Source organism: Chionomys nivalis, chromosome 1, assembly GCF_950005125.1.
Source record: "Chionomys nivalis chromosome 1, mChiNiv1.1, whole genome shotgun sequence".
NCBI lineage: Eukaryota > Metazoa > Chordata > Mammalia > Rodentia > Cricetidae > Chionomys > Chionomys nivalis.
Genome location: NC_080086.1, coordinates 17455890 through 17482170, shown reverse-complemented (window position 1 = coordinate 17482170; position 26281 = coordinate 17455890). Strand labels below are relative to the sequence as shown.

The window sequence follows — 26281 nt, the reverse complement described above, 5'->3', positions numbered from 1 at the left end:
GCACCAACATTGGCTCCATTACATTCACTAAAAACATCAAGGCACGTAAAACATAGTGCATTACCTAGACAAGTAAGGAATGTTCAAGAGCTAAGAGTCATCAGAGAATAAAGAACATAAATACAATATTAGTAACAAATATAGCAGAAAAATAGTGATCAAAGACTTCAGTAAAAATTGATGTGGTAGTCTACACTGGTAAAACCAGCTCATCAGTGAAGAAATGGACAAAGCCAGTTGGACTGGAACTGATAGAGCATGTGATCAAACCATATTCTCTGAATGTGGCTGACAGTGAAGGCTGACTAAAAAGTCAAGGACATGGTGCTGGGTTTTGATTCTACCGCATGGACGGGCTTTGTGGACGCCTAATCTGTTTGGATGCTCACCTTCCTGAACCTGGGGGAAGAGGGGAGGACCTTGGGCTTCCCATAGGGTAGGGAACCCTGACTGCTCCTTGGACTGGAGAGGGAGGGGGAAGGAGAGGGAGGGAGGAGAGGGAAGTGGGAGGAGAGGAGGAGGTGGAAATTTTCAATAAAAAAAAAAAGTAAAAAAATAAAAATAAAAGAAATAGAGGTTAAAATAAAGCCACGTAAAGATGAAAAATAAAAAATGGACAAAGGATATTAACATTCAAAGTCAACCTACAATATGAATGAGATACTGTCTAAAAACACACATTTTTTGATACAGTGGAGAAAGACATGGAATATTTCAGTGTGACAAAGAGAACACAACCAAATAATCCTGAAGGAAATGCTCAACATTGAGGGGACAGATACAGTGGGAAGGCAAATTAGTTCATCTGTTAAGATTTAAGGGAATTCTGCTAAGACCCAAAATGATAGAGAGGGTCCCCAATCTGGCTTTGTCCTGTAGTCAGACGAATATCTATCTATCTATCTATCTATCTATCTATCTATCTATCTATTTATTTATTTATTTTTCCATTCAAAAATTTACACTGACTCCCCTCCTCCCATTCTCCTCCCACTCCCCCATTCACCCTCCTCCCTGGCCCTTTCTCCTTAAGAGAGGGCAGGGAACCCTGCCCTGTGGGAAGTCCAAGCCCTCCCCTACATACAGGCCTAGGATGCATCCAAATAGACTAGGGTCCCAAAAAGCCAGTACACGCAGTAGAAACAAGTCAGCCCCCATTGTCAGCCACATTCAGACAGTCCAGTTTGATCTCATACTCAATCATTCCGGTCCAGCTGGATTTGGTGAGCTCCTATTAGAACAGGCACACTGCCTCAGTGGGTGGACCAACCCCTCATGGTCCAGACTTCCTTGCTCATCTTCTCCCTTCTTCTGCTCTTCAACTGGACCTTGGGGGCTTAGTCCATTGCTCTGATGAGGGACTTTGTCTCTGTCTCCATCCGCTGCTGGATGAAGATTCTATGGTGGTATTCGAGATAATCATCAGTGTGATAGTGGGGCAAGGCCAGTTCAGGCACCCTCTGCTCTGGTGCTCAAGGACCTAGCTGGGGACATCCCCGTGGACACCTGGGATCCCCTCTAGAGCCAAGTCTCTTGGCAGCCCTAAAATGGCTACCTTAATGTAGATATCTTCTTCCCTGCTCCTATATCTGCCCTTCCTCCATCTCCACCCTCCCACTCCCCCAAGCTTTCCAAGCTTTCCCTTCTCCTTCTCTCTCCCACCCCCACCCCCACCCCCATGCTCCCAACTTTTGCCTGGCAATCTTGTTTGCTTCCAGTTTCCAGGAGGATCTATATATGTTTTTCTTTGGGTTCACCTTGTAAGGCATCCTACTGAATGGGAGAAGATCTTCACCAACCCTGCATCAGACAAAGGTCTGATCTCCAAAATATATAAAGAACTCAAGAAACTGGACATGAAAATTCTAATTAATTCAATTAAATATGGGGTACTAAACTGAAAAGAAAATTCTCAGCAGATTAAGTTCAAATGGCCAAAAGACACTCAACCTCCTAAGCAAGTGATCAGGAAAATGCAAATCAAAACAACTTTGAGATAACATCTTACACCTGTCAGAATGACTAAAATCAAAGAACCAATGATAGCCTATGCTGGAGAGGATGTGGAGGAACAGGAACACTCATCCATTGCTGGTGGGAATGCAAACTTGTGCAACCACTTTAGAAATCAGTGTGGCGGTTTCTCAGGAGATTGAAAATCAATCTACCTCAGAATCCAGCAATACCACTCTTGGGAATATACCCAAGAGATGCCCAATCATACTACAAAAGCATTTGTTCAACTATGTTCATAACTATGTTCATAGCAGCATTATTTGTAATTGCCAGATCCTGAAACAACCTAGGTGCCCCTCAATGGAAGAATGGATAAAGAAAGTGTGGAATATATACACATTAGAGTACTACTCAGTGGTAAAAAATAATGACATCTTGAATTTTGCATGCAAATGGATGGAAATAGAAAACACTATCCTGAGTGAGCTAACCCAAACCCAAAATGATGAATATGGTATGTACTTACTCATTAGTGGACTCTAACCATAAGCAAAGGACATTACACCTATAGTTCGCAAGCCTAGAGAAGCTAAATAACAAGGTGAAGCCAAAGAAAAACATATATAGATCCTCTTGAAATTGGAAGCAAACAGATATCTTAAATGTCACTATTAAACCTTAATGCAGCAACTGATGGAAACAGAGGCAAAGACCTATGGCAGAGCACTGGACTGAGTTTACAGTTGGAGAGTGGGAGGAGTGAGAATATGAGAGAAGAGGTCAAGACCATGATAGGGACACTCACTGAGACAGTTTACCTGAGCTAATGGGAGCTCACCAACTCCAAATGGACAGAAAAGAAACCAGAATAGGAACAAACTAGACCCTCGGAATTGGGCAGACTGTGAGGCCACTGGTAGCAGCTCCAGGATTTATCCCTTATGCCTGTACTGGATTTTTGGGAACCCATTCTTTTTAGATGGATACCTTGTTCAGCCTATATACAGTAGGTAGGGCCTTAGACCCTCCCCAAAGCAATGTGCCTTACCCTCTCTGAGGAGTGGATGGGGGTGGAGTAGAAGGTAGGTACAGGGAATGGGGGAGGAGAAAGAGTGGGAACTGAGATTGCTATATAAAATGCAAAGGATAGTTTTCTTTTGAAATAAAAAATTAAATATTTAGAAAATGATTTAAGGAAACTATAATGATACCTTCATTGTAGAGATAGAAAGGTCAAAAAATGAGAGAGTCAGGAACAAATTCAAAACACCCTGGGGAGGGGCTGTGCAAAGCGGGTTCTACTGTAGGAACATCCAGGTCTTTTTGAGAAGTGACAGGACTTTATCCAATGAGATGCACCTTGAGGAGCTTCCCTATGTCCTATCTCTGCACCTTAGGCTCCTTATAGAAAACTATGTAGGTTTCAGCTGGACAGATAAATCCCACTCCCACCATTGAAGCTATTGGCTACTTGACAGATGCCAAGAGAAAGAGAGACTGTTTTCTATGATGTGTAACTTCTGCTAATTTGACCATGATACAGTGAAAAACCACATATCTAAGACTATTTCGGTGGCACAAATTCATCTTGACAGGTTTTTAAAAGGATATAAAGTTAGATGTTAAGGAAGAGTGGGAGGTCTGGAAAATACTTGGAAGAAATGAATATGATCAAAATATGTGAAATTCTTAAAGAACTAAATTTTTTAAAAAAACAGGCTTTTATTTTTTTATTTATTTATTTATTTTTTGGAAAAAAAAATTTCCGCATCCTCCCCGCCTCCCATTTCCCTCCCCCTCCTCCCGCCCCTCTCCCCCTCCCCCACTCCTCTTCTCCTCCCTCTCCAGTCCCAAGAGCAGTCAGGGTTCCCTGCCCTGTGGAAAGACCAAGGTCCTCCCCCCTCCATCCAGGTCTAGGAAGGTGAACATCCAAACTGTCTAGGCTCCCACAAAGCCAGAACATGAAGTAGGATCAAAACCCAGCGCCATTGTCCTTGGCCTCTCGCCAGCTCTCATTGTCCGCCATGTTCAGAGAGTTCGGTTTTATCCCATGCTTTTTCAGTCACAATCCAGCCGGCCTTGGTAAGCTCCCAATAGATCGGCCCCACTGTCTCAGTGGGTGGGTGCACCCCTTGTGGTCCTGACTTCCTTTTTCATGTTCTCCCTCCTTCTGCTCCTCATTAGGACCTTGGGAGCTCAGTCCGGTGCTCCAGTGTGGGTCTCTGTTTCTATCACCATCCATCGCTAGATGAAGGTTCTATGGTGATATGCAAGATATTCATCAGTATGGCTATAGGATAGGTTCATTTCAGGTTCCCCATCCTCAGGTGCCCAAGAAACGAACTGGGGACATTGCCCTGGGCATCTGGTAGCCACTCCAAGTTCAAGTCTCTTGCCAACCCTTAGGTGGCTCCCTTAACTAAGATATGAGTTTCCTTGCTCCCCTATCCAACCTTCCTTTATCCCCAATCATCCCGTTTCCCCCAGTTCCCCTCATCCTCTCATTCACACTTTTCTCTCCCCATCTCCCCTCACCCCCATTACACCCCACTCCCAAGATTCCAATTTTTTGCCCGGCAATCTTGTCTATTTCCCATAGCCAGGAGGATAACTATATGTTTTTCTTTGGGTTTACCCTCTTGTTTAGCTTCTTTAGGACGACAAATTATAGACTCAGTGGCCCCTATCCATGGCTAGAAACCAATTATGAGTGAGTACATCCCATGATCTTCTTTTTGGGTCTGGGTTACCTCACTCAGGATAGTATTTTCTATTTCCATCCATTTGCATGCAAAATTCGAGAAGTCATTGTTTTTTACCGCAGAGTAGTACTCTAATGTGTATATATTCCACACTTTCTTCATCCATTCTTCCATTGAAGGACATCTAGGTTGCTTCCAGGTTCTGGCTATTACAAATAATGCTGCTATGAACATAGTTGAACAAATGCTTTTGTCATATGATAGGGCATCTCTTGGATATATTCCCAAGAGTGGTATTGCTGAGTCCAGGGGTAGGTTGATCCCAATTTTTCTGAGAAACCGCCACACTGATTTCCAAAGTGGTTGCACAAGTTTGCAGTCCCACCAGCAATGGATGAGGGTACCCCTTTCTCCACAACCTCTCCCACAAAGGCTATCCTTGGTGTTTTTGATTTTAGCCATTCTGACAGGTGTAAGATGTTATCTCAAAGTTGTTTTGATTTGCATTTCTCTGATCACTAAGGAGGTTGAACATGACCTTAAGTATCTTTTGGCCATTTGAACTTCTTCTGTTGAGAATTCTCTGTTCAGTTCAGTGCCCCATATTTTAATTGGGTTAATTATCATTTTATAGTCTAGTTTCTTGAGTTCTTTATATTTTTTGGAGATCAGACCTCTGTCTGTTGCGGGGTTGGTGAAGATCTTCTCCCAGTCAGTAGGCTGCCTTTTTGTCTTAATGAGAGTGTCCTTTGCTTTACAGAAGCTTCTCAGTTTCAGGAGGTCCCATTTATTCAATGTTGCCCTTAATGTCTGTGCTGCTGGGGTTATACATAGGAAGCGATCTCCTGTGCCCATATGTTGTAGGGTACTTCCCATTTTCTCTTCTATCAGGTTCAGTGTGTTCAGATTGATATTGGGGTCTTTGATCCATTTGAACTTGAGTTTTGTGCATGGTGATAGATATGGGTCTATTTTCATTCTTTGACAGGTTGACATCCAGTTGTGCCAGCTGAAGATGCTTTCTTTCTTCCATTGTATACTTTTAGCTCCTTTATCGAAAATGAAGTGTTCATATGTTTGTGGGTTAAAATCCGGGTCTTCTATATGATTCCATTGGTCGACTTCTCTGTTTTTATGCCAGTACCACGCTGTTTTCATTACTGTAGCTCTGTAATAGAGTTTGAAGTCAGGGATGGTAATGTCTCCAGAAGTTCCTTTATTGTATAAGATTGTTTTGGCTATCCTGGGTTTTTTGTTTTTCCATATAAAGTTGATTATTGTCCTCTCAAGATCTGTAAAGAATTTTGATGGAACCTTGATGGGGATTGCATTGAATCTATAAATTGCCTTTGGTAGAATTGCCATTTTTACTATGTTGATCCTCCCAATCAAAGAGCAAGGGAGATCCTTCCATTTTCTGGTATCCTCCTCAATTTCTTTCTTCAATGACTTAAAGTTCTTGTCAAATAGATCTTTCACTTCCTTGGTTAGAGTTACCCCAAGATATTTTATGCTGTTTGTGGCTATCGTGAAAGGTGATGATTCTCTTATTTCCCTCTCTGCTTCCATATCCTTTGTGTATAAGAGGGCGACTGATTTTTGGAGTTGTTCTTGTATCCTGCCACATTACTAAAAATGTTTATCAGTTGTAGGAGTTCTTTGGTGGAGTTTTTGGGGTCGCTTATGTACACTATCATATCATCTGCAAATAATGCAAGTTTAACTTCTTCCTTTCCAATTCGAATCCTCTTTATCCCCTTATGTTGTCTTATTGCTATTGCTAAGACTTCAAGAACTATATTGAAGAGGTATGGAGAGAGTGGACAGCCTTGGCATGTTCCTGATTTGAGTGGGATGGCTTTAAGTTTCTCTCCGTTTAATTTGATGTTAGCTGTCGGCTTGCTGTAAATAGCTTTAATTATATTTAGGTATGACCCTTGTATCCCTAATCTCTCCAAGACTTTTATCATAAAGGAATGTTAAATTTTGTCAAATGCTTTTTTAGCATCTAATGAAACGATCATATGGTTTTTTTCTTTCAGTTTATTTATATGATGGATTACATTGATAGATTTGCATATGTTAAACCAGCCCTGCATCTCTGGGATGAAGCCTACTTGATCATAATGGATAATTTTTCTAATGTGTTCTTGGATTTGGTTTGCCAGTATTTTGTTGAGGATTTTTGCGTCGATGTTCATTAGTGAGATTGGCCTGTAATTCTCTTTCTTGGTTGGGTCTTTGTGTGGTTTTGGTATCAGAGTTACTGTAGTTTCATAAAAGGAATTTGGCAATGACTCTTCTGTTTCTATATTGTGAAATACATTAAGGAGTATAGGTATTAGGTCTTCTTGGAAGTTCTGGTAGAATTCCGCATTGAAACCATCTGGTCCTGGACTTTTTTTGGAAGGGATTTTTTTGAAAACCGCTTCTAATTCTTCACGACTAACAGGTCTATTTAGGTTGTTCACCTGGTCCTGGTTTAACTTTGGTATATGGTATTCATCTAAAAAAAGTGTCCATTTCTGCAAGCCCTTAATACCTCTCCACGGGAAGAATATGAGCAGGAGGAAAGTAATCAACGTGATGGCGAAGGGGATAAGTGTGAACATATTGTTGGTGAATAAAATAATCCTGGAGTGGATTGAAATAACAAGATAGAATATATTTGGTTCATGTCCATCAATCCACACATGATTATGTCTGTTTATGACTAAAATATTCAAAGACAAGAGAAGCAGAGGTTCCAGCAATGTCATCAAAACAACTTTTTTAACTCTCCACTTTAGGTGAAGAAATTTAGAGTTTGGAAAAAATGGCCATTGTATACTTTTAGCTCCTTTATCGAAAATGAGGTGTTCATAGGTTTGTGGGTTAAAGTACGGGTCTTCTATTCGATTCCATTGGTCGACTTCTCTGTTTTTATGCCAATACCATCTGTTTTCAATACTGTAGCTCTGTAATAGAGTTTGAAGTCAGGGATGGTAATGCCTCCAGACGATCCTTTATTGTATAAGATTGTTTTGGCTATCCTGGGTTTTTTTGTTTTTCTATAAAGTTGATTATTGTCTTCTCCAGATCTGTGAAGAATTTTGATGGGATTTTGATGGGGATTGCATTGAATCTATAGATTGCTTTTAGGAGAATTGCCATTTTTACTATGTTGATCCTCCCAATCCAAGAGCAGGGGAGATCCTTCCATTTTCTGGTGTCCTCTTCAATTTCTTTCTTCATATGCTCAACTATGTTCATAGCAGCATTGTTCACAATAGCCAGAACCTGGAAACAACCTAGATGCCCTTCAATGGAAGAAAGTATGGAATATATACATATTAAAGTACTACTCAGCAGTGAAAAACAATGACTTCCTGAATTTTGCAGGCAAATGGACAGAAATAGAAAACACTATCCTGAGTGAGGTAAGCCAGACCCAAAAAGAGGAACATGGGATATACTCACTCATATTTGGTTTCTAGCCGTAAATAAAGGACATTGAGCCTATAATTCGTGATCCTAGAGAAGCTAAATAAGAAGGTGAACCCAAAGAAAAATATATAGGCATCCTCCTGAATATTAAACTTCATCGGGCGATGAAAGGAGACAGAGACAGAGATCCACACTGGAGCACCGGAATGAAATCTCAAGGTCCAAATCAGGAGCAGAAGGAGTGAGCACAAGCAAGGAACTCAGGACCGCGAGGGGTGCACTCACACACTGAGACAATGGGGATGTTCTATCGGGAACTCACCAAGGCCAGCTGGCCTGGGTCTGAAAAAGCATGGGATAAAACCGGACTTGCTGAACATAATGGACAATGAGGACTACTGAGAACTCAAGAACAATGGCAATGGGTTCTTGATCCTACTGCACGTACTGGCTTTGTGGGAGCCTAGGCAGTTTGGATGCTCACCTTACTAGACTGGGATGGAGGTGGGTGGTCCTTGAACTTCCCACAGGGCAGGGAACCCTGATTGCTTGCTTTTCGGGCTGACGAGGGAGGGGGACTTGTTTGGGGGAGGGGGAGGGAAATGGGAGGTGGTGGTGGGGAGGAGGCAGAAATCTTTAATAAATAAATAAATTTTAAAAAAAGAAAAAAATGGCCATTGTGAGCAAATAAATGATGCTGATGTTTATAGCAAATCAGAAGCTGACATGACTGGTCACCATCCAGAAAATATTGATTCTTCTTTCTACTTTTCCAGTTATCAGTAAGGATGGAAACAACTCAGATATCAAATGGACTATGAGAAGAGACCAGAGGAGAGTGATCCTGGAGATGGCCAGAGCAGTGAGCATCTGACCCACTAAAGAGATCTTTCTTCTCTTGACCCAGTCCTTGATGTTCACCAGTGCCATGAATCCATTTCCTATGTTTCCTATTACAAATTCCACACTTAAAATAAATGTTAATGTGACATGTAGAATATAACTCATTGTTACTAGGAGGATGCTTTAGTTCATGGCACACTGATGAAGTTGTGCTAATCAGTCCTCTAAAATGCTATGAAATTCTTGGACTGTCATAGCATTCACTGCCATAACCCCTTAACACAGTGCCAATCAAATATTGATTCACTACTGAGTTGGTCCACAATTTTCTGCACAAAATTTAAGAACCCGTGAGGAAGGTAGGTTAGAGTTTATTCAGATATTATGTACCTTACATAATGCACCCTATAGTTTTTTGTGTAGATATGGAAGAAACACATAATTTTTATATGTTGTTATCAAAATAAAGATATTCTTACATGCATTGGTTTTTACTGGTTTTTCTTTATACATATTTTAACCTAGATATTTGATTTATGGACAAGTAACATTAAGGAATTATAACTCATAGCCAGTAACCAAATCCACAGTGACATACAGAAGAAAAACAACATTAAATATATCAAAGTAGCCGGGCGGTGGTGGCGCATGCCTTTAATCCCAGCACTTGGGAGGCAGACGCAGGCGGATCTCTGTGAGTTCGAGACCATCCTGGTCTACAGAGCTAGTTCCAGGACAGGCTCCAAAACCACAGAGAAACCCTGCCTCAAAAAAACAATATATATATATATATATATATATATATATATATATATATATATATATATGTATGTATATCAAAGTAGTGCTTGCTTAGGGAACTATGCATGTTTCCCTAGTTTTTATAGCAAGGTAACAGAGTTGCCTAAGAGTCTCATAGATATGATTGTGCTTCTGATATTCTGTACTAAGAAAAATGATCATCTTACATTTTGCAGGGTCATGCATACACGCACACACTGCTACTCATAACTACAAAAAGACTCAAATGTGAAAAAAGTATGGAATATATACATATTAGAGTACTACTCAGCAGTAAAAAACAATGACTTCTTGAATTTTGCATGCAAATGGACGGAAATAGAAAACACTATCCTGAGTGAGGTAAGCCAGACCCAAAAAGAGGAACACGGGATGTACTCAGTTCCCAATACATTGCATGAAATTTCCGAAGAATTAATAAATATATACTTGTTGATGGGAGCTGCGGGCCGCTTCCCACCTCCCAGCTCCCTGCCACCGGCTAGCTCTACTCGAAATAATTACATGGAAACTGTATTCTTTTAAACACTGTTTGGCCCATTAGCTCTAGGCTCTTACTGGCTAATTCTCCCATCTTGATTAACCCATTTCTAATAATCTGTGTAGCACCACGAGGTGGTGGCTTATCGGGAAAGATTCTAGCCTACATCCATCTTGGGCTGGAGTTTCATCATGTCTGCCTCACTTCTCTTCTTCCCAGCATTCTGTTCTGTCTACTATACCCACCTATGTTCTGACCTATCAGGCCAAACAGTTTCTTTATTAATTAACCAATGAAAGCAACAGATAGACAGATGACCCTCCTCCATCATATACTTAAAATGAAAGAATCAAAGAAAAGAGAAAACAAAAACCGTATATATCACCAGAGCAAATTCTTATCTCTCTTTCTTAGGTAAGAAAATGTAGGATTAGATCTTAGCCACCATGAACAAACAAAACAAGCTGAGGCTATTGGTACACAAGACAGTATAAGGCTCACTTTCACCAGGAGCTTTAAGGACACACTTCTTCATGTGCTCGTTATTTGAACACAGATGAACTACAATTGAGTACACCATGTTAACTGTACCAAAGGAAACAATTCTCTAGAGACAGTTCAAGGAGTAATAATCCTATCACCAGGGACATGTTTTTCTCCCAGTAATACCCAAGCCATTTTCAATGTTATAAAGACATTGGCAGATTTTCCAAATCCAAATATTCTCACCCTAACTGGATGAAAAAAACAAGCTCAGTATTAACTAAGCCTTGTTACTGGTTATGATTAATAATCTCCTGACCAAAATTCTAGCAATACTGTTTCTGGGTGGACAAGGAGTCCTATTTCCTTTGTGTTCATTTTTTCATTTACCTTTGAGAGTTTGGTTAATGTGCACCATTTCTACATCCTTTTAGCTCCCTCTGAACTCTCCCATATACCTCTCTTTGCTCTCTTTCAAATTCATGACATATTTTTTTTCATAATTTTTGTTACACACACACAAATAAATCTTTCCGTCTAAATGATATTCTACTGACTTTTATATTCTGTGGACTGGACCATGTTAAAGAGGAACGCAACATTAACTAAGACAACTCCTTAGCTCAATGCTAGTTCCATAGAAAAAAAACTACTTGCCCACAACAACTTGAACTATCCATTGTTTGCCCGCAACATCAGTCCCAGACTTCAACTGCTGGTCCTGAAGGTAAAGCTGAATTCTCATTTACAAGCATGCAAATGAAGGCATACTCTCTTTCACTGTTTTGCAAACATTTTCCTTTGTCTAGCATCTTTGGAATTTGAACTCATTCAGCAAAGTTTTATAAGTTTTAACATTACAAAGTTTTGTTTTGTTTTGTTTTTAAAAAAGAAGAATGACACCTGGGAACCCCTGTAGAGTGAAGTGCCTGCCAACTCTAAAATGACTCCCTTAATTAAGATATCTTCTTCCCTGGTCCCATATCTGTCCTTCCTACATCTCAAACATCCCATTCCTCCAAGCTCTCCCCAGTCCTCCCCTTCTCCCTTCTCTCTTCCCATCTCCCCTTCCCTGCACCCCACCTCTACCCTTGTGCTGCCAACTTTTGCCTGGCGATCTTGTCTACTTTCAGTATTTAGGAGGATAAATATATGTTTTTCTTTAGGATCACCTTCTTATTTAGCTTCTCTAGGATCATGAATTATAGGCTCAATGTTCTTTGTTTGTGACTAGAATCCACTTATGAATGAGTACATACCATATTCATCTTTTGGGGTCTGGATTATCTCACTCAGGAAAGTGTTTTTTATTTCCATCCATTTGCATGCAAAATTCAAGATGTCATTGTTTTTTACTGCTGAGTAGAACTCTAAAGTATATTTGCACAATATCTTCTTTATCCATTCTTCTATTGAGGGGCATCTAGGTTGTTTCCAGGTTCTGGCTATTACAAATAGTGCTGCTATGAACATAGTTGAACAAATGCTTTTGTAGTATGATTGGGCATCTCTTGGGTATATTCCCAAGAGTGATATTGCTGGATCCTGAGGTAGGTTGACTCCCAATTTCCTAAGAAACTACGACACTGATTTCCAAAGTGGTTGCACAAGTTTGCATTCCCACCAACAATTCCCACCACATCCTCTCCAGCATAGGCTAACATTGGTGTTTTTGATTTTAGCCATTCTGACAGGTGTAAGATGGTATCTCAAAGTTGTTTTGATTTGCATTTAACTGATCTCCAAGAAGGTTGAGCATGACCTTAAGTGTCTTTTGGCCATTTGAACTTCTTCTGTTGAGAATGGTTGGACTGATCTAATGGGAGCTCAACAAATCCAGTTAGACTTGGACTGAATGAGCATGTGATCAAACTTGACTCTGAATGTGGCTGAAAATGAGGGCTGACTGAGTAGCCAATAATAATGGCACTGGGTTTTGATTCTACTGCATGTACTGGCTTTTTGGGAGCCTAGTCTGTTTGGATGCACACCTTCCTAGACTGGATGGAAGGGGGAAGACCCTTGGACTTCTCACAGGGCAGGGCACCCTGACTTCTCTTAGGATTGGAGGCGGGGGGGAAGAGAGAGTGGAGGGAGTTGGAGGGAAATGGGAGGATGGAAGGAGGTGGAAATTTTATAAATAAATTTTTTAAAAAAGAAGAAAAAGGAATGAATGATGAATACAGGGAAGGGTGAGTTTTAGTCCTCAGGTGATATCATGAATGGTGCTTCAACATCAGGATTTAGTTTCAGCAGATAAATTGCATTCATTAAGAAGAGGTTTTTTTTCTTTCTAAGGTGTCTCATTGTCTATAGGATCTCCTTGGGAAATTCCTCTTCTCTACAATTATCTGCTGGTAATTAATGTATTATAGCTTCATTATATTCAGTCAAAAAGTGCACACACAAACACACACACACACAGCAATCCAAGTCTGAGAACAAGACACCATTCAAAAAATCATTTCTATAATCACGGAGCTAGAATTCAACTGTCTAGTTATTGCAGTAAATCTAGTGTCCTGAGGAAGTAAAAGTATCTAACAGACAGAAATCTTGTTAGAAGTGCTGTGTATGATTTATTTGAAATAATGCTTTAAAAGCATGCTGAGTGCTGTGTTCTGTGGTTTCCCAGTGCCATGGCAACATAGTAGAAGGAAAGTGGACAGGCTTCCAACTTCATACTGAAAATGTGAGATTTCTCTGAAATCTGTTTTTCTAGTGAAAATTGTTCTGTATACATCCATTTTTATCTCCCTGTGGATTATATTGTGTTTGAAATGTATCCATTATGCTATTTACATTTCATCTTTCTTTGATATGTACTCTATCTACTTTTACCAAGAATTCATACTTTGATTCTTATCTAGTTTTTGTTTTATTGAACTTCAACTTTGACTGATAGCATTTCATATTCATAGGTTCCGTCGCTAAAATTCATTCAACTACAGATACTTTATAAAGCTGAAAATTTCTCTCACCACTGAATATATATGTACTTTCTTTTCTTATTGTTTCCTAAGCAACAGAATAACAAGCAACTATTCACTACACAATTTTCCTCCTTAGCAATTCGGTCCTTTAACATCTTTTCAAAAATGAAATTTATTCATACAACATTCAAATATAGGATAAAATTTTCAAATTTCAATGAGTCATCTATAAGTACTATAACATCCTGCTCCAAGTAGTTACCTATTACAAATGTTCACATTTTATAACAAGTGCATCCCCATCAAACTGTCTCTGGATGACATACTAAAATAAACTCAACATTTTTCCAATAAATAGGTAAATAAATAAACAATATTAGAAGAGGAAAATGATAAAACAAACCTAGCAATATGAAGGGATAACGTCTAAAGATTCACAGAATTCTTACAACAGATTTAACATCATTGGACACATGCCACATAAATATATACAAACATGTATTTCACATATTATCATAAAACATTTTAAAATGTCAAAGTGATTAATTATATATAAAATTATATTTTGCTAATGTTATGTGTTCATATATGTATTAGTCCATATTTATATTGATCCTTATAAAACAATATATATATATTTCCATATTTTCTGCCAATGCAGTAATAGTTAGAGAAGTACCTAAACTATACAAAATTTTGCCAAATTCAAATTGTTACAAGTAAAGTACAGAAGGTTGAAATTTATACAAAAATAACTTATTAAGAACTAATGTTCTTATAAAATACAAAAGATGATGGACATTTTAGGAAACTGAGGGCTTCACAGCACTGAGCCTGCACCTCAGCCACCACAACATGGAAATAAATGCCTGTCTAAGTTTAGTGTTTCCCAGAATCAAGACATATGAGTGGCCAGAAGGGAAAGCAATTCCAGCAGTCCAGAAAAGCAGAGAAACTGAATTTTTCTGCTTATATTTAATGTTACAAAACTGAAAAAGAAGTGACAGAAAAAAATGCTGTATAGTAAAAGGAATGTGACAACCATTTGCAGTGCCTTTATGTGGGCTGCCTTGCTGACATCTCTAGAGCCTTTGGCCTTGTACCACATACTCTTCAGATGTCTCCATAGGGAGAAGATGAGCAAGAGAAACACGGTCAGGGTCACGGTGAAGGGTATGAGTGTGAACATAGTGTTGGTGAATAAAATAAGCCTAGGAACTTGAGAATAATTACTTGAGATAATACTGAAGAATATATTTGCTTCAATTCTGTAAATGAAGACATCAGTGTGTGTGTCTATGACTAAAACATTTAAAAACAAAAGGAGCAGAGATGCCAACAGTGTCCCTGAAACCACTTTTTTTACTCTCCATTTTAGATGAAGAAAAATAGAGTTTGAAAAATTGGCTATCTTGAGAAAATAGAAGATGCTAAGACATGTAGCAAGCCAGATATTGAAATGATTGGTTGCTGTCAAGAAAATAAAAGTTTGTCTCACAATTCTTCTAGTTATTATTATGGCTGGATACCATTTATATACAAATAAATTTGCAATTAGTGAAAAGAGAAAAGCAATTCTGGAAATTGCCAGAGTAGTCAAGATCTGATCTATGAAAGATATCTTTCTCCTCTTTACCCAGTCCGTAACGTTCACTAGCACTGTGAATGCATTGCCTAAAGTTCCCATTAGGATTTCCACACTTAAAGTAGTTAATACTATGTAATACAGGACACCATTCATTGTATTCAAGACGATGTTCCGAATTACACTATAGTGATATTTGTGAATACAGTCTTCTGATGTATGTCTAGCTGATTCTTGATATTTCATAACATACTAATTTACTGAACTCATACATACAATGTCAAGTAAACATCAAGATTTTCTAATGAAGTGGATTGTAGTTTTCTTCACAAAAATCTTACACTTTGCAAGAAAACCCTGGTGAGCTTCATCCAGATGCCTCATACCTTATACACAATGTACCGGAGTCCTCCATAGTTGATGCTAAAGAAAGCAGAATTCTCATGCACACTGTCATCAAAATAAATAAATTTATTTGCATTTCTTTGACTGTTTGCATATTAAATTGTAACCATTTAATCTCTGATAAGGAAAAATTATAAAATTATAACTCACATAAAAGGCAAAGTATCTTAACTTCTATGTAACATAAGATTTCCATTAAATATTTCAAAATGAATCCAGGTAGGCACCTATATATATTTTCAAAAGAGTTTTTCTATAAGCAAACAATTACCTAGTAATCTTACCTACTTAGTTACTCTTCAAATATCTGGGACTGAGATTAACAATTTTACTTTTTATAAAGTTATATATGCATGAATACACATCCATAGATACTAAAATATGCTAGTTCATAAATATTCATTTTACATTATAATCCCTTTCGTATCTGATTGAAATAATTCAGATTTATAGTTTATTTAAATTTATTGTGCATTTCACTTACAATTAGTAATGTGATAGTTGTTAGGAGATGGTATAAAATTGTTTCCATTTTTAATTGATGCAATAGTAATGTAAATATTCTAAAGACTTGGGACTATCTTCTTCAAACATGTAAATAAATATGGAATAATTCCTATTCGGTTATGAAGACAATAAGTTTACATGAATTCATTTGCACAACAAGAATCTTTTTCATTATCCATGCCTCTTACCTTCATTAATACATCTGATTCCTTCACCAGTATGAACACTAGGCATTATTCATTTTCCTTCAGTTTGCACTGGCATTTGTTCCTGTAATGTCACTGTAGGTATCAAGGCATATAAAGAGCAATATACAGCCCAGGAAAGAAAGGGAATGGAGCAATGGTTCATAACATTCTTCAAAACCTAATGGATAGTCAAAGGAGCAAAAACACAAAAGAGAAGTATTAAAGCAAGAAAACAGAAAAACATGTATCATTAACTATAGTAAACTTGGCCTAGTGGTGCACACCAGTATACGTGGCTCAACACTGAAGGAAACTGGGCCAGTTAGTGAGACCCTGTATCAACATAACACTAACAAAAGTTCTGAAATAGAAGGAAAAGCCACAGACTATTGCATATGAAAGATGGATTATAACTGGTAATTGTGAACAAAGAAAGTGACAGAACTTCTAGAACAGAAACATTAACATACCTGAAAACAGAAAGGTCCTCATGGGATGGCTCTTTCCATAGCAAAAAGGCAGAAGAAGACAAAGAGAAATGCAAAACACATTGAGGGTGGGGCTTTGTGGAGAAATTGCTAGTACAAGAGCTTCAGGGCATTTAGGACAAGTGACAAAGCTTGTATTCGTGGGAGGCAGTAACACCAGCCCAAGAGCTTCCCTGAGCCCCTCTTCTCCACCTTCCAATTGGACAGCAAACATTTGAGGTTCTACTGGAATGGCTGTAGATGCTGTACTCTCTAGGCCAAGTTGCTTCATTCGGATTCAAAACCTCAACTGTATTAATAGCGGCAAGATTGCTGTGAAAGTCTCTGACACAGTTGTAGGAAAAGAGTCTAACTCCTACTGAATTGATGCAAGGCACTCCTTTGCAAAAGGAGTAACTTAAATTCAAGAGACAAAGTAGCAAAAACAGAGCTACAGAAAAAGCATAGCCTTCCATCCCCAGTGCAGGGCATTCAGCAAAGGTGTAATTCATGTGTTTATAAATTCAGTCACTCTTTGATTGGCACAGTTCATGATTATTTTAATTATAAACCTGTGTGAGACCTCAAATTTTTTATGTTTTGAAATTTTTCTGGTGAATATCTTATATCATCAATGATATTCCTCCATTTTGAACTATAACAGAACTTGTGAGCATTAGGTCTAATTTTGTAAGTGATCATCCAGGGACTGCACAGTGACAGGGAAAATATTCATTGAAGTCTAGATTTTGTTGCTTCACTTCTATGAGCACACAATATGCACACTTAAAAAGCTTTTAAATTTGATTCCATTGATCAACATCTCTGGTTTTTTTTTTAATTGAAAAAAAAATTTTCCGCCTCCTCCCCGCCTCCCATTTCCCTCCCCCTCCTCCCGCCCCTCTCCCCCGCCCCCACTACTCTTCCCCTCCCTCTCCAGTTCCAGGAGCAGTCAGGGTTCCCTGCCCTGTGGAAAGTCCAAGGTCCTCCCCTCTCCATCCAGATCTAGGGGGAAACGAGATGATTGGGGATATAGGAAGGTTGGATAGGGGAGCAGGGAAACTCATATCTTAGTTAAGGGAACCACCTAAGGGTTGGCAAGAGACTTGAACTTGGAGTGGCTACCAAATGCCCAGGGCAATGTCCCCAGTTAGTTCCTTGGGCACCTGAGGATAGGGAACCTGAAATGACCCTATCCTATAGCCATACTGATGAATATCTTGCATATCACCATAGAACCTTCATCTAGCGATGGATGGAGATAGAGACAGAGACCCACACTGGAGCACCGGACTGAGCTCCCAAGGTCCTAATGAGGAGCAGAAGGAGGGAGAACATGTACAACGAAGTCAGGACCACGAGGGGTGCACCCACCCACTGAGACAGTGGGGCCGATCTATTGGGAGCTCACCAAGGCCAGCTGGACTGTGACTGAAAAAGCATGGGATAAAACCGGACTCTCTGAACATGGCGGACAATGAGAGCTGACGAGAGGCCAAGGACAATGGCATGGGGTTTTGATCCTACTTCAGGTTCTGGCTTTGTGGGAGCCGAAACATCTCTGTTTTTATGCCGGTACCAAGCTGTTTTCATTACTATAGCTCTGTAATAAAGTTTGAAGTCAGGGATGGTAATGCCTCCGAAAGTACTTTTATTGTATAGGATTGTTTTGGCTATCCTGGGTTTATTGTTTTTCCATATAAAATTTATTATTGTTCTCTCAAGGTCTGTGAAGAATTTTGTTGAGATTTGATGGGGATTGCATTGAATCTATAGATTGCTGTTGGTAGAAGTGTCACTTTTACTATGTTGATCCTCCCAATCAAAGAGCATGGGAGATCCTTCCATTTTCTGGTATCCTCTTCAATTTCTTTCTTCAAAGGCTTAAAGTCCTTGTCAAATAGATCTTTCACTTCCATGATTAGAGTTACCCCAAGATGCTTTATGCTATTTGTGGCTATTGTGAAAGGTGATGTTTCTCTGATTTCCTTCTCTGCTTCTTTGTTCTTTCTGTATAAGAGGGCTACTGATTTTTTGGAGTTGATCTTGTATCCTACAAAGAACATTAAGCCTATAGTTCGTGGCCCTAGAGAAGCTAAATAATAAGATGAACCCTAAGAAAAACATATATTTATCCTTCTGGATATTGGAAGTAGACAAGATCACTGGGCAAAAGTTGGGAGCACGGGGGTGGGCATGGGGTGGGGGAGGAGGGAAGATAGGAAGAGAGAAGGGAGAAGGGGAGGATTGGGGAGAGCTTGAAAGAATGGGATGGTTGAGATGGAGGAAAGGTGTATATGGGAACAGGGAAGAAGATATCTTAATTAAGGGAGGCATTTTAGGGTTGGCAACATACTTGGCTCTAGAGGGGTTCCCAGGTGTCCACGGGATGTCCCCAGCTATGTCCTTGTTGAGCAGAGAAGAGGGTGCCTGAACTGGCCTTCTCCCATAGCCACACTGATGAATATATTGCATATCACTATAGAACCTTCATCTGGCAATGGATGGAGATAGAGACAGAGACCCACATCGGAACACTGGACTGAGCTCCCAAGGCCCAGATGAAGAGACAGAAGGAGGGAGAACATGAGCAAGGAAGTCAAGACTGAGAGGGGTGCATCCACCCACTGAGATGGTGCGATTGATCTAATGGGAGCTCACCAAGGCCACCTGAACTGGGAATAAATGAGCATGTGATCAGACCGGATTCTGAATGTGGCTGACAATGGGGACTGACTGAGAAGCCAATGATAATGGCACTGGGTTTTGCTTCCACTGCATGTACTGGCTTTTTGGGAGCCTAGCCTGTTTGGATGCACGCCTTCCTAGACCTAGATGGAAGGGGGAGGGCCTTGGTTGTTCCACAGGGCAGGACATCTTGACTTCTCTTAGGACTGGAAAGGGAGGGGGAGGGAAACGGGAGAGGGGGAGGAAAATGGGAGGAGGTCGAAATTTTTAATAAATAAAAATAAAAATAAAAACTTTTAGAAATATTACAAGGAAAAAACATACAAAAAAGAGGACTCTATGTGGATGAAGAGAAATGAAGAGAACTCGATGTTTGGGTGTGAAGGTAGAGAAAGTGGAGATGACAGTTATGGGAGCTGTTGGAGGACTGAGATAATATGTTCAAAATACATTGCATGAAATTTTCAAGGAAATAATAAAAAATATTCTTAAAATAAAAGAATCAAAGAAAAGAAAACAAAAACTCTAAATATCACCAGGGAAAATTATTCTCTCCTTTTTAGGTAAGGAAATGTAGATTAGAGATCTTAGCTACCTTGAACAAACAAAACAAGTTGAGGCCCACCAGACAGTACAAGGATCACTTCCACAATGGGTTTTAAGGACACTTTTCTTCACGTGCTCGTTATTTGAACCCAGGTGAACTACAGTTGAATGCACTATGTTATATTTGCCTAAGGACATAATTCTGAAGATAGTTCAAGGGGTAAGAATTCTATCACCAGGGATGTCTTTTCTCCCAGTAACACTCAAGCCATTTTCAATGCTATGAAGACATTGGCAGATTTTCCAAAACCAAATTCTCTCAATAACTGGAAGAAAAGCATGCTCAATAGTAACTAAGCCTGTGTAATCTCCACACAAAAATCTCTACAAATACCGTTTCTGGGTGGACAATAAAATCTTATTTCTTTTCTGTTCATTTTGTCATTTACCTTTTAGAGTTTAGTGTATTTGCAACATTTCTACATCATTTTTCCTCCATCTTAACTCTCCCATTTACTTCTCCTTGCTAGCTTTCAAATTCACTACTTGTTTTTTTCATAATTTTTGGTACACACACAAACAAACATTTCAGTCTGAATGATTTTCTACTGACTTTTATTTTCTGTGAACCATGTTAAGGAGGAATGCAACATTAACTAAACAACACCTTAGTTCAATGCTAGTTTATAGAAAAAAAATAAAAAAACCTGCTATCCAAAAATAACTCGAACCATGCACTGTACACCCTTACCCCAGCCCCAGGCGTCATCTGTTTGTCCTGGAGGTAAAGATGAATTCTCATTTACTAGCATGCAAATAAAGGCAGACTCTCTTTGATTGTTTTGCAAGCATTTTCCTTTGTCTAGCATCTTTGAAATTTGAGTTCATGAAGTGTGAATGCCATGCAGCAAAGCTTTAAATTTTTAAAGTTACAAACCTTTTTTTAATAAAAAAAGAAGAAGAACTGGTGAATGCAGGAATGTGTGAGCTTCAGTCCTCAGGTGATGGAGGAGTTACTTTCATTTAATAAAGAAACTGCCTTGGCCCATTTATAGGCCAGCCCTTAGGTGGGTGGAGTAAACAGACAGAATGCTGGGAGAAAGAAGCCGAGTCAAGGAGTCGCCATGATTCTCCCACTCCAGACAGACACAGGTTAAGATCTTTCCTGGTAAGCCAGCTCGTGATACTACACAGAATATTAGAAATGGGTTAGATCAATATGTAAGAGCTAGCCAATAAGAGGCTGGAACTAATGGGCCAGGCAGTGATTAAAAGAATACAGTTTCCGTGTAATTATTTCGGGGTATAAGCTAACCATGCGGGCGGCTGGGTCCCGGGGACGTAGCCCTGCCACAGATATTTCAACACTCAGGTGATATCATATGGTTCTTCAACATCAGGATTTTGTTTCAGCAGATAAATTGCATTCATGAAGAAGAGCTTTTTCTTTCTAAGGTGTCTTGTTATTTATAGTATCTCCTTGGGAAATTTTTCTGCTCTACAATTATCTGATGGTAATTAATATCTTATGCCTTCATTATATTAAGTGAAAAAGTGACACACGCACACACCAATTCAAGGCTGAGAACAAGACACCATTCAAGAAATCATTGCTGTAATCACTGAGCTAGAATTCCACTGTCTAGGTATGGCAGTAAATCTAGTGTGTTGATGAAGTGAAAGCTACTAACAGACAGGAATCTTGGTAGACGTGTTGTGTAAAAGTTATTTAAAATAGTGTTTTAAAAGCCTATTGAATGCTGTGTTCTGTGGTTTACCAGTACCTTGGCAGCATAGTAGAAGGAAACTAAACAGGCTTCCATCTTGATGCTGAAAATGTGAGATTTCTCTGAGATGTTTTTTAGTGAAAATTGTTCTGTGTACTTCCATTTTTATTGCCCTGTGAATTAAACTGTGTTTGAAATGTTTTCGTTACACAATTTACATTTTATCTTTTATTCATATTTACTCTATTTAATTATTTTCATCAAGAAAGCTATACATTGACTCTTATCTAGTTTTTCTTTTACTGAACTTCATCTTTGACTGTTAGCATTTCACATTCATAGGTTCCATCTCTAAAAATTTATTCAACTTCAGATACTTTACAAAGCAGAGCATTTCTCTCAGCATTGAATATATACATACTTCCTTTTCTTAATGTTTCCTAAGCAACAGAATAACAAACAACTACTCACTGAACAATTTTCCTGTTTCCCAATTGAGAACTTTAACCTCTTTTCAATAAGAGAACTTATTCATACAATATTCAAAAATAGGCTGAAATTTTCAAATGTCAATGAGCCATGTGTGAGTACTATAACATCATCCTCCAAGTAGCTACTTATTACACATGTTCACATTTTATAACATGCGCATCCCCTTCAAATTGTCTCTGAAAGACATACAGAAAATGAAAACAACATTTTTTTCCAATAAGTATGAAAATAAATTAACAATTTTAGAAGACAAAACTTTGATAAAACAAATCTAGTAATATAAAGGGGTCACTTCTAAAGAGTCCCAGATTTCTTACAACAGTTTTAACAACATTGAATACTTGCCACATGACTACATATCCCATGTATTTTACATTAAACATAAATCAATTGAAAATGTCAAAGTGTCTGATTATAGATAGAAAAATTAATTTTGCTAATATTTTGTGTTCATATATTTATTAAGTCCATGTTCATATCTATCCTTATAAAAACAATATAGATATTTCCATATTTTCTGCCAAGGCTTTAATGGTTAGGGAAGTACCTAATCTACACAAAATTTTGCAAAATTCACAAGGCTACAAATGAAATACAGAAGTTTGAAATTTATACAAAAATAATTTATTAAGAACTAATGTTTCTCTAAAATACAAAAGATGATGTACATTTTAGGAAACTGAGGGCTCCACAACACTGAGCCTGCACCTCAGCCACCACACCATGGAAATAAATGCTTGTCTAAGCTTAGTGTTTCCCAGGATCAAGACATACGAGTGGCCAGAAGGGAAAACAACTCCAATAGCCCAGAAAAGGAGAGAAACTGAGCTTTTTTGCTTATACTTAATGTTACAATACTGCAAAAGAAGTGAGAGAAAATAAAAGGAATACAGTAACAGGAAACTGACCACCATTTGCAGAGCCTTTATGTGGGCCACAGTGCTGACATCTCTGGACCCTTGGGCATTGTACCGCATGCTCTTCAGATGTTGCCACAGGGAGAAGATGAGCAGGAGAAACACAGTCAGGGTCACGGTGAAGGGAATGAGTGTGAACATAGTGTTGGTGAGTATAATGTGCCTAGGAACTTGAGAATAATTACTTGATATGGCACTGAAGGAAGTATTTGCTTCAGTTCTGTAAATGAAGACATGAACACGTGTGTTTGCAACTAAAATGTTTAAAAACAAGAATAGCAGAGATGCCAAAAGTGTTCCTGAAACCATTTTTTTTATTCTCCACTTTAGATGAAGAAAAATAGAGTTTGAAAAATTGGCTATCTTGAGAAAATAGACGATGCTGAGACATGTAGCAAGCCAGATACTGAAATGATTGGTTACTGTCCAAAAAGTACTTTTGTGTCTCAAAATTCTTGAAGTCATTATTATGGCTCGATACCGTTCATATAGAAATAAATTTGCAGTAAGTGAAAAGAGATAAGCAATTCTGGAAATTGCCAGAGTAGTCAAGATCTGATCTATGAAAGATATCTTTCTCCTCTTTACCCAGTCCATAATGTTCACTAGCACTGTGAATGCATTGCCTAAAGTTCCCATTAGAAATTCCACACTTAGAGTAATTAATAATATGTAATGTGGGACACCATTCATTGTTTCCAAGATGATGTTCCAAATTCCACTATAGTGTCATATTTGTAAATATAGACTTCTGATGTATGTCTAGCTGACTCTTGACAATTCATAACATACTAATTTACTGAACTCATATGTACAATATCAATTAAACAACAAGATGTACTAAAGAAGTGGTTTATCGTTTTCTTCACAAAAATCTTACACTTTGCAAGAAAACCCAGCTGAGCTTCATGCAGATGCTTCATACATTACACACAATAGATTGGAGTCCTCCATACTTGATGCTGAAAAAAGCAGAATTCTCATGCACTGTCATCAAAACAAATAAGTTTATTTGCATTGCTTTGACAGTTTGCACATTAAATTGTAACTATTTAATCTCTAACAAGGAAAAAATATAAAATTCTGACTCACGTAAAAGGCAAAGTATCTTAACTTCTATGTAACATAAGAATTCTATTAAATATTTCAAAATGAAGCCACTTAAGCCCTATACATATTTTCCAAACTTCTTTCTACAAGAAAACAATTACCTAATAATCTTACATAGTTAGTTAGTTATTCTTCAAATACCTGGGACTGGGAAAATGAATAATTTTACTTTTTATAAGGTCATATATGCATGCATAACATGCATAAACTAATATATGATAGTTCGTAAATATGCAGTTTTTACATCATAATGCCTTACATTTCTGACTTACTTAAGGTTTATCATTTTCTTAAAATTCATTGTGCATTTCACTTACAATTAGTGCTACGGTAGTTGTTAGAAGATGGTATAAAATTACTTTCATTTTTAATTGATGCAATAGTAATATAAATATTCTAAAGAGTTGTGACTATCTTATTAATTGTGACACGTAAATAAATATGGAATAATTCCTATTCTGTTACAAAGCAGACAATAAGTTTACATGAATTCATTTGCACAACAAGAATCTTTTTCATTATCCATGTCTCCTACCTTTGTTAATGCATCTGACTCCTTCACCAGTGTGAGCACTAGGCACTATTCATTTTTCTCCAGTTTTCGCTGACATCTGCTCCTGTAGTGTCACTGTAGGCATCAAGGCATATAAAGATCAATACAAACCCCAGTCAAGTAGGGAATGAAATTATGGGTCAGAATATTCTTCAAGACCTAATGGATAGTCAAAGAATCAATAACACAAAAGAGAAGCATCAAAATAAGACAGCACACTGGTATATGTGGCTCAGCACTAAAGGAGATTGGGCTAGTTGGTAAGACCCTGTATAAACATAACACTAACAAAAATGTTTAGATGGAAGGAAAAGCAAAGGTTAGTATGTGAAAGATGGATTATAACTGGAAATTGGGGCAATAGTGAACAAAGAAAGTGACAAAATTTCTAAAACAGAAACATTAACATACCTGAACACAGAAAGGTCCTCATGGGATGGCTCCTTCCATAACAGAGAGACAGAAGAAGACAAAGAGAAATGCAAAACACATTGAGGGTGGGGCAGTGAGGGGAAAACGCTGGTACAAGAGCTTCAAGGCTTCAGGAAAAGTGACAAAGCTTGTATCCATGGGAGACAGTAAAGCCAGCCCAGAAGCTTCCCTGAACCCCTTTTCTCCACCTTACACTCTGGAAAGGAAACATTTGAGGTTCTACTGGAATATCTGTAGCTGCTGAACTCTGTAGGCTAAGTTGCTTTGTTCAGATTCAAAGCTACAACTGTATTATAGTGACAAGATTGCTGTAAAAGTCTCTGACACAGTTGTAGGCAAAGAGCCCAAACTCCTACTCAACTGATACAAGGCACTGCTTCAAGAGAGAAGTAACCCATATTCAAGAGACAATGCAGCAAAAACAGAGCTACAGAACAAGCATAGTCTCTATCCCCAGCGCAGGTAACTTAGCAACGGTGTAGTCATGTGTTTATAAATTCACTGTTAAAAGTGGCACAGTCCATGAATATTTTGATCATGAATCTGTTTGAGACCTCAGATATTTTGTTTTCTATTTTTTCTTGGTGAATATTTTGTGTCAACAAGGATATCCTTGCATTTTGAACTATAATGGAACATTATGGGCATTAGGTCTAATTTTGAAAATGGCCATCAGGAACTGGATGGTGCCAGGGAAAATATCCATTGTAGTCTAGATTTTGCTGCTTCACTTCTATAATCATACAATATGCACACTTAAAAAGCTTTTAGAAATGTTGGGGGAAAAAATCATACAAAAGTAACAATTGAGAAAGGATGCTGGTAGGCCTTCAGTGTACTTCAGTGGAGGTACGAGACCCTGGGTTTAATCAACAACCATAAAAATAAAAAATAAGGGGGCTGGAGAGATGGCTCAGCAGTTAAGAGCATTGCCTGCTCTTCCAAAGGTCCTGAGTTCAATTCCCGGCAACCACATGGTGGCTCACAACCATCTGGATTGAGGTCTGGTGCCCTCTTCTGGCCTGCAGACATACACACA

The 26281-nt window shown here is 38.5% G+C and overlaps 1 protein-coding gene and 1 pseudogene across 1 annotated transcript; both read right to left on the bottom strand.

Annotated features, from left to right (window-relative positions):
* Positions 1 to 14428: 14428 nt before the first annotated feature.
* On the bottom strand, positions 14429 to 15366 carry LOC130883254 (taste receptor type 2 member 140-like; annotated as a pseudogene).
* Positions 15367 to 22901: 7535 nt separating this feature from the next.
* LOC130883203 (taste receptor type 2 member 140-like) lies at positions 22902 to 23840 on the bottom strand. Its single transcript, XM_057783438.1, has one exon. It carries the CDS (start codon positions 23838 to 23840, stop codon positions 22902 to 22904), a length of 939 nt encoding a protein of 312 aa, XP_057639421.1.
* Positions 23841 to 26281: the final 2441 nt, after the last annotated feature.

Excerpts from the sequence above, each read along its gene's own strand:
- LOC130883203 (XM_057783438.1), bottom strand. The coding sequence starts at position 23,840 with ATGAATGGTGTCCCACATTACATATTATTAATTACTCTAAGTGTGGAA.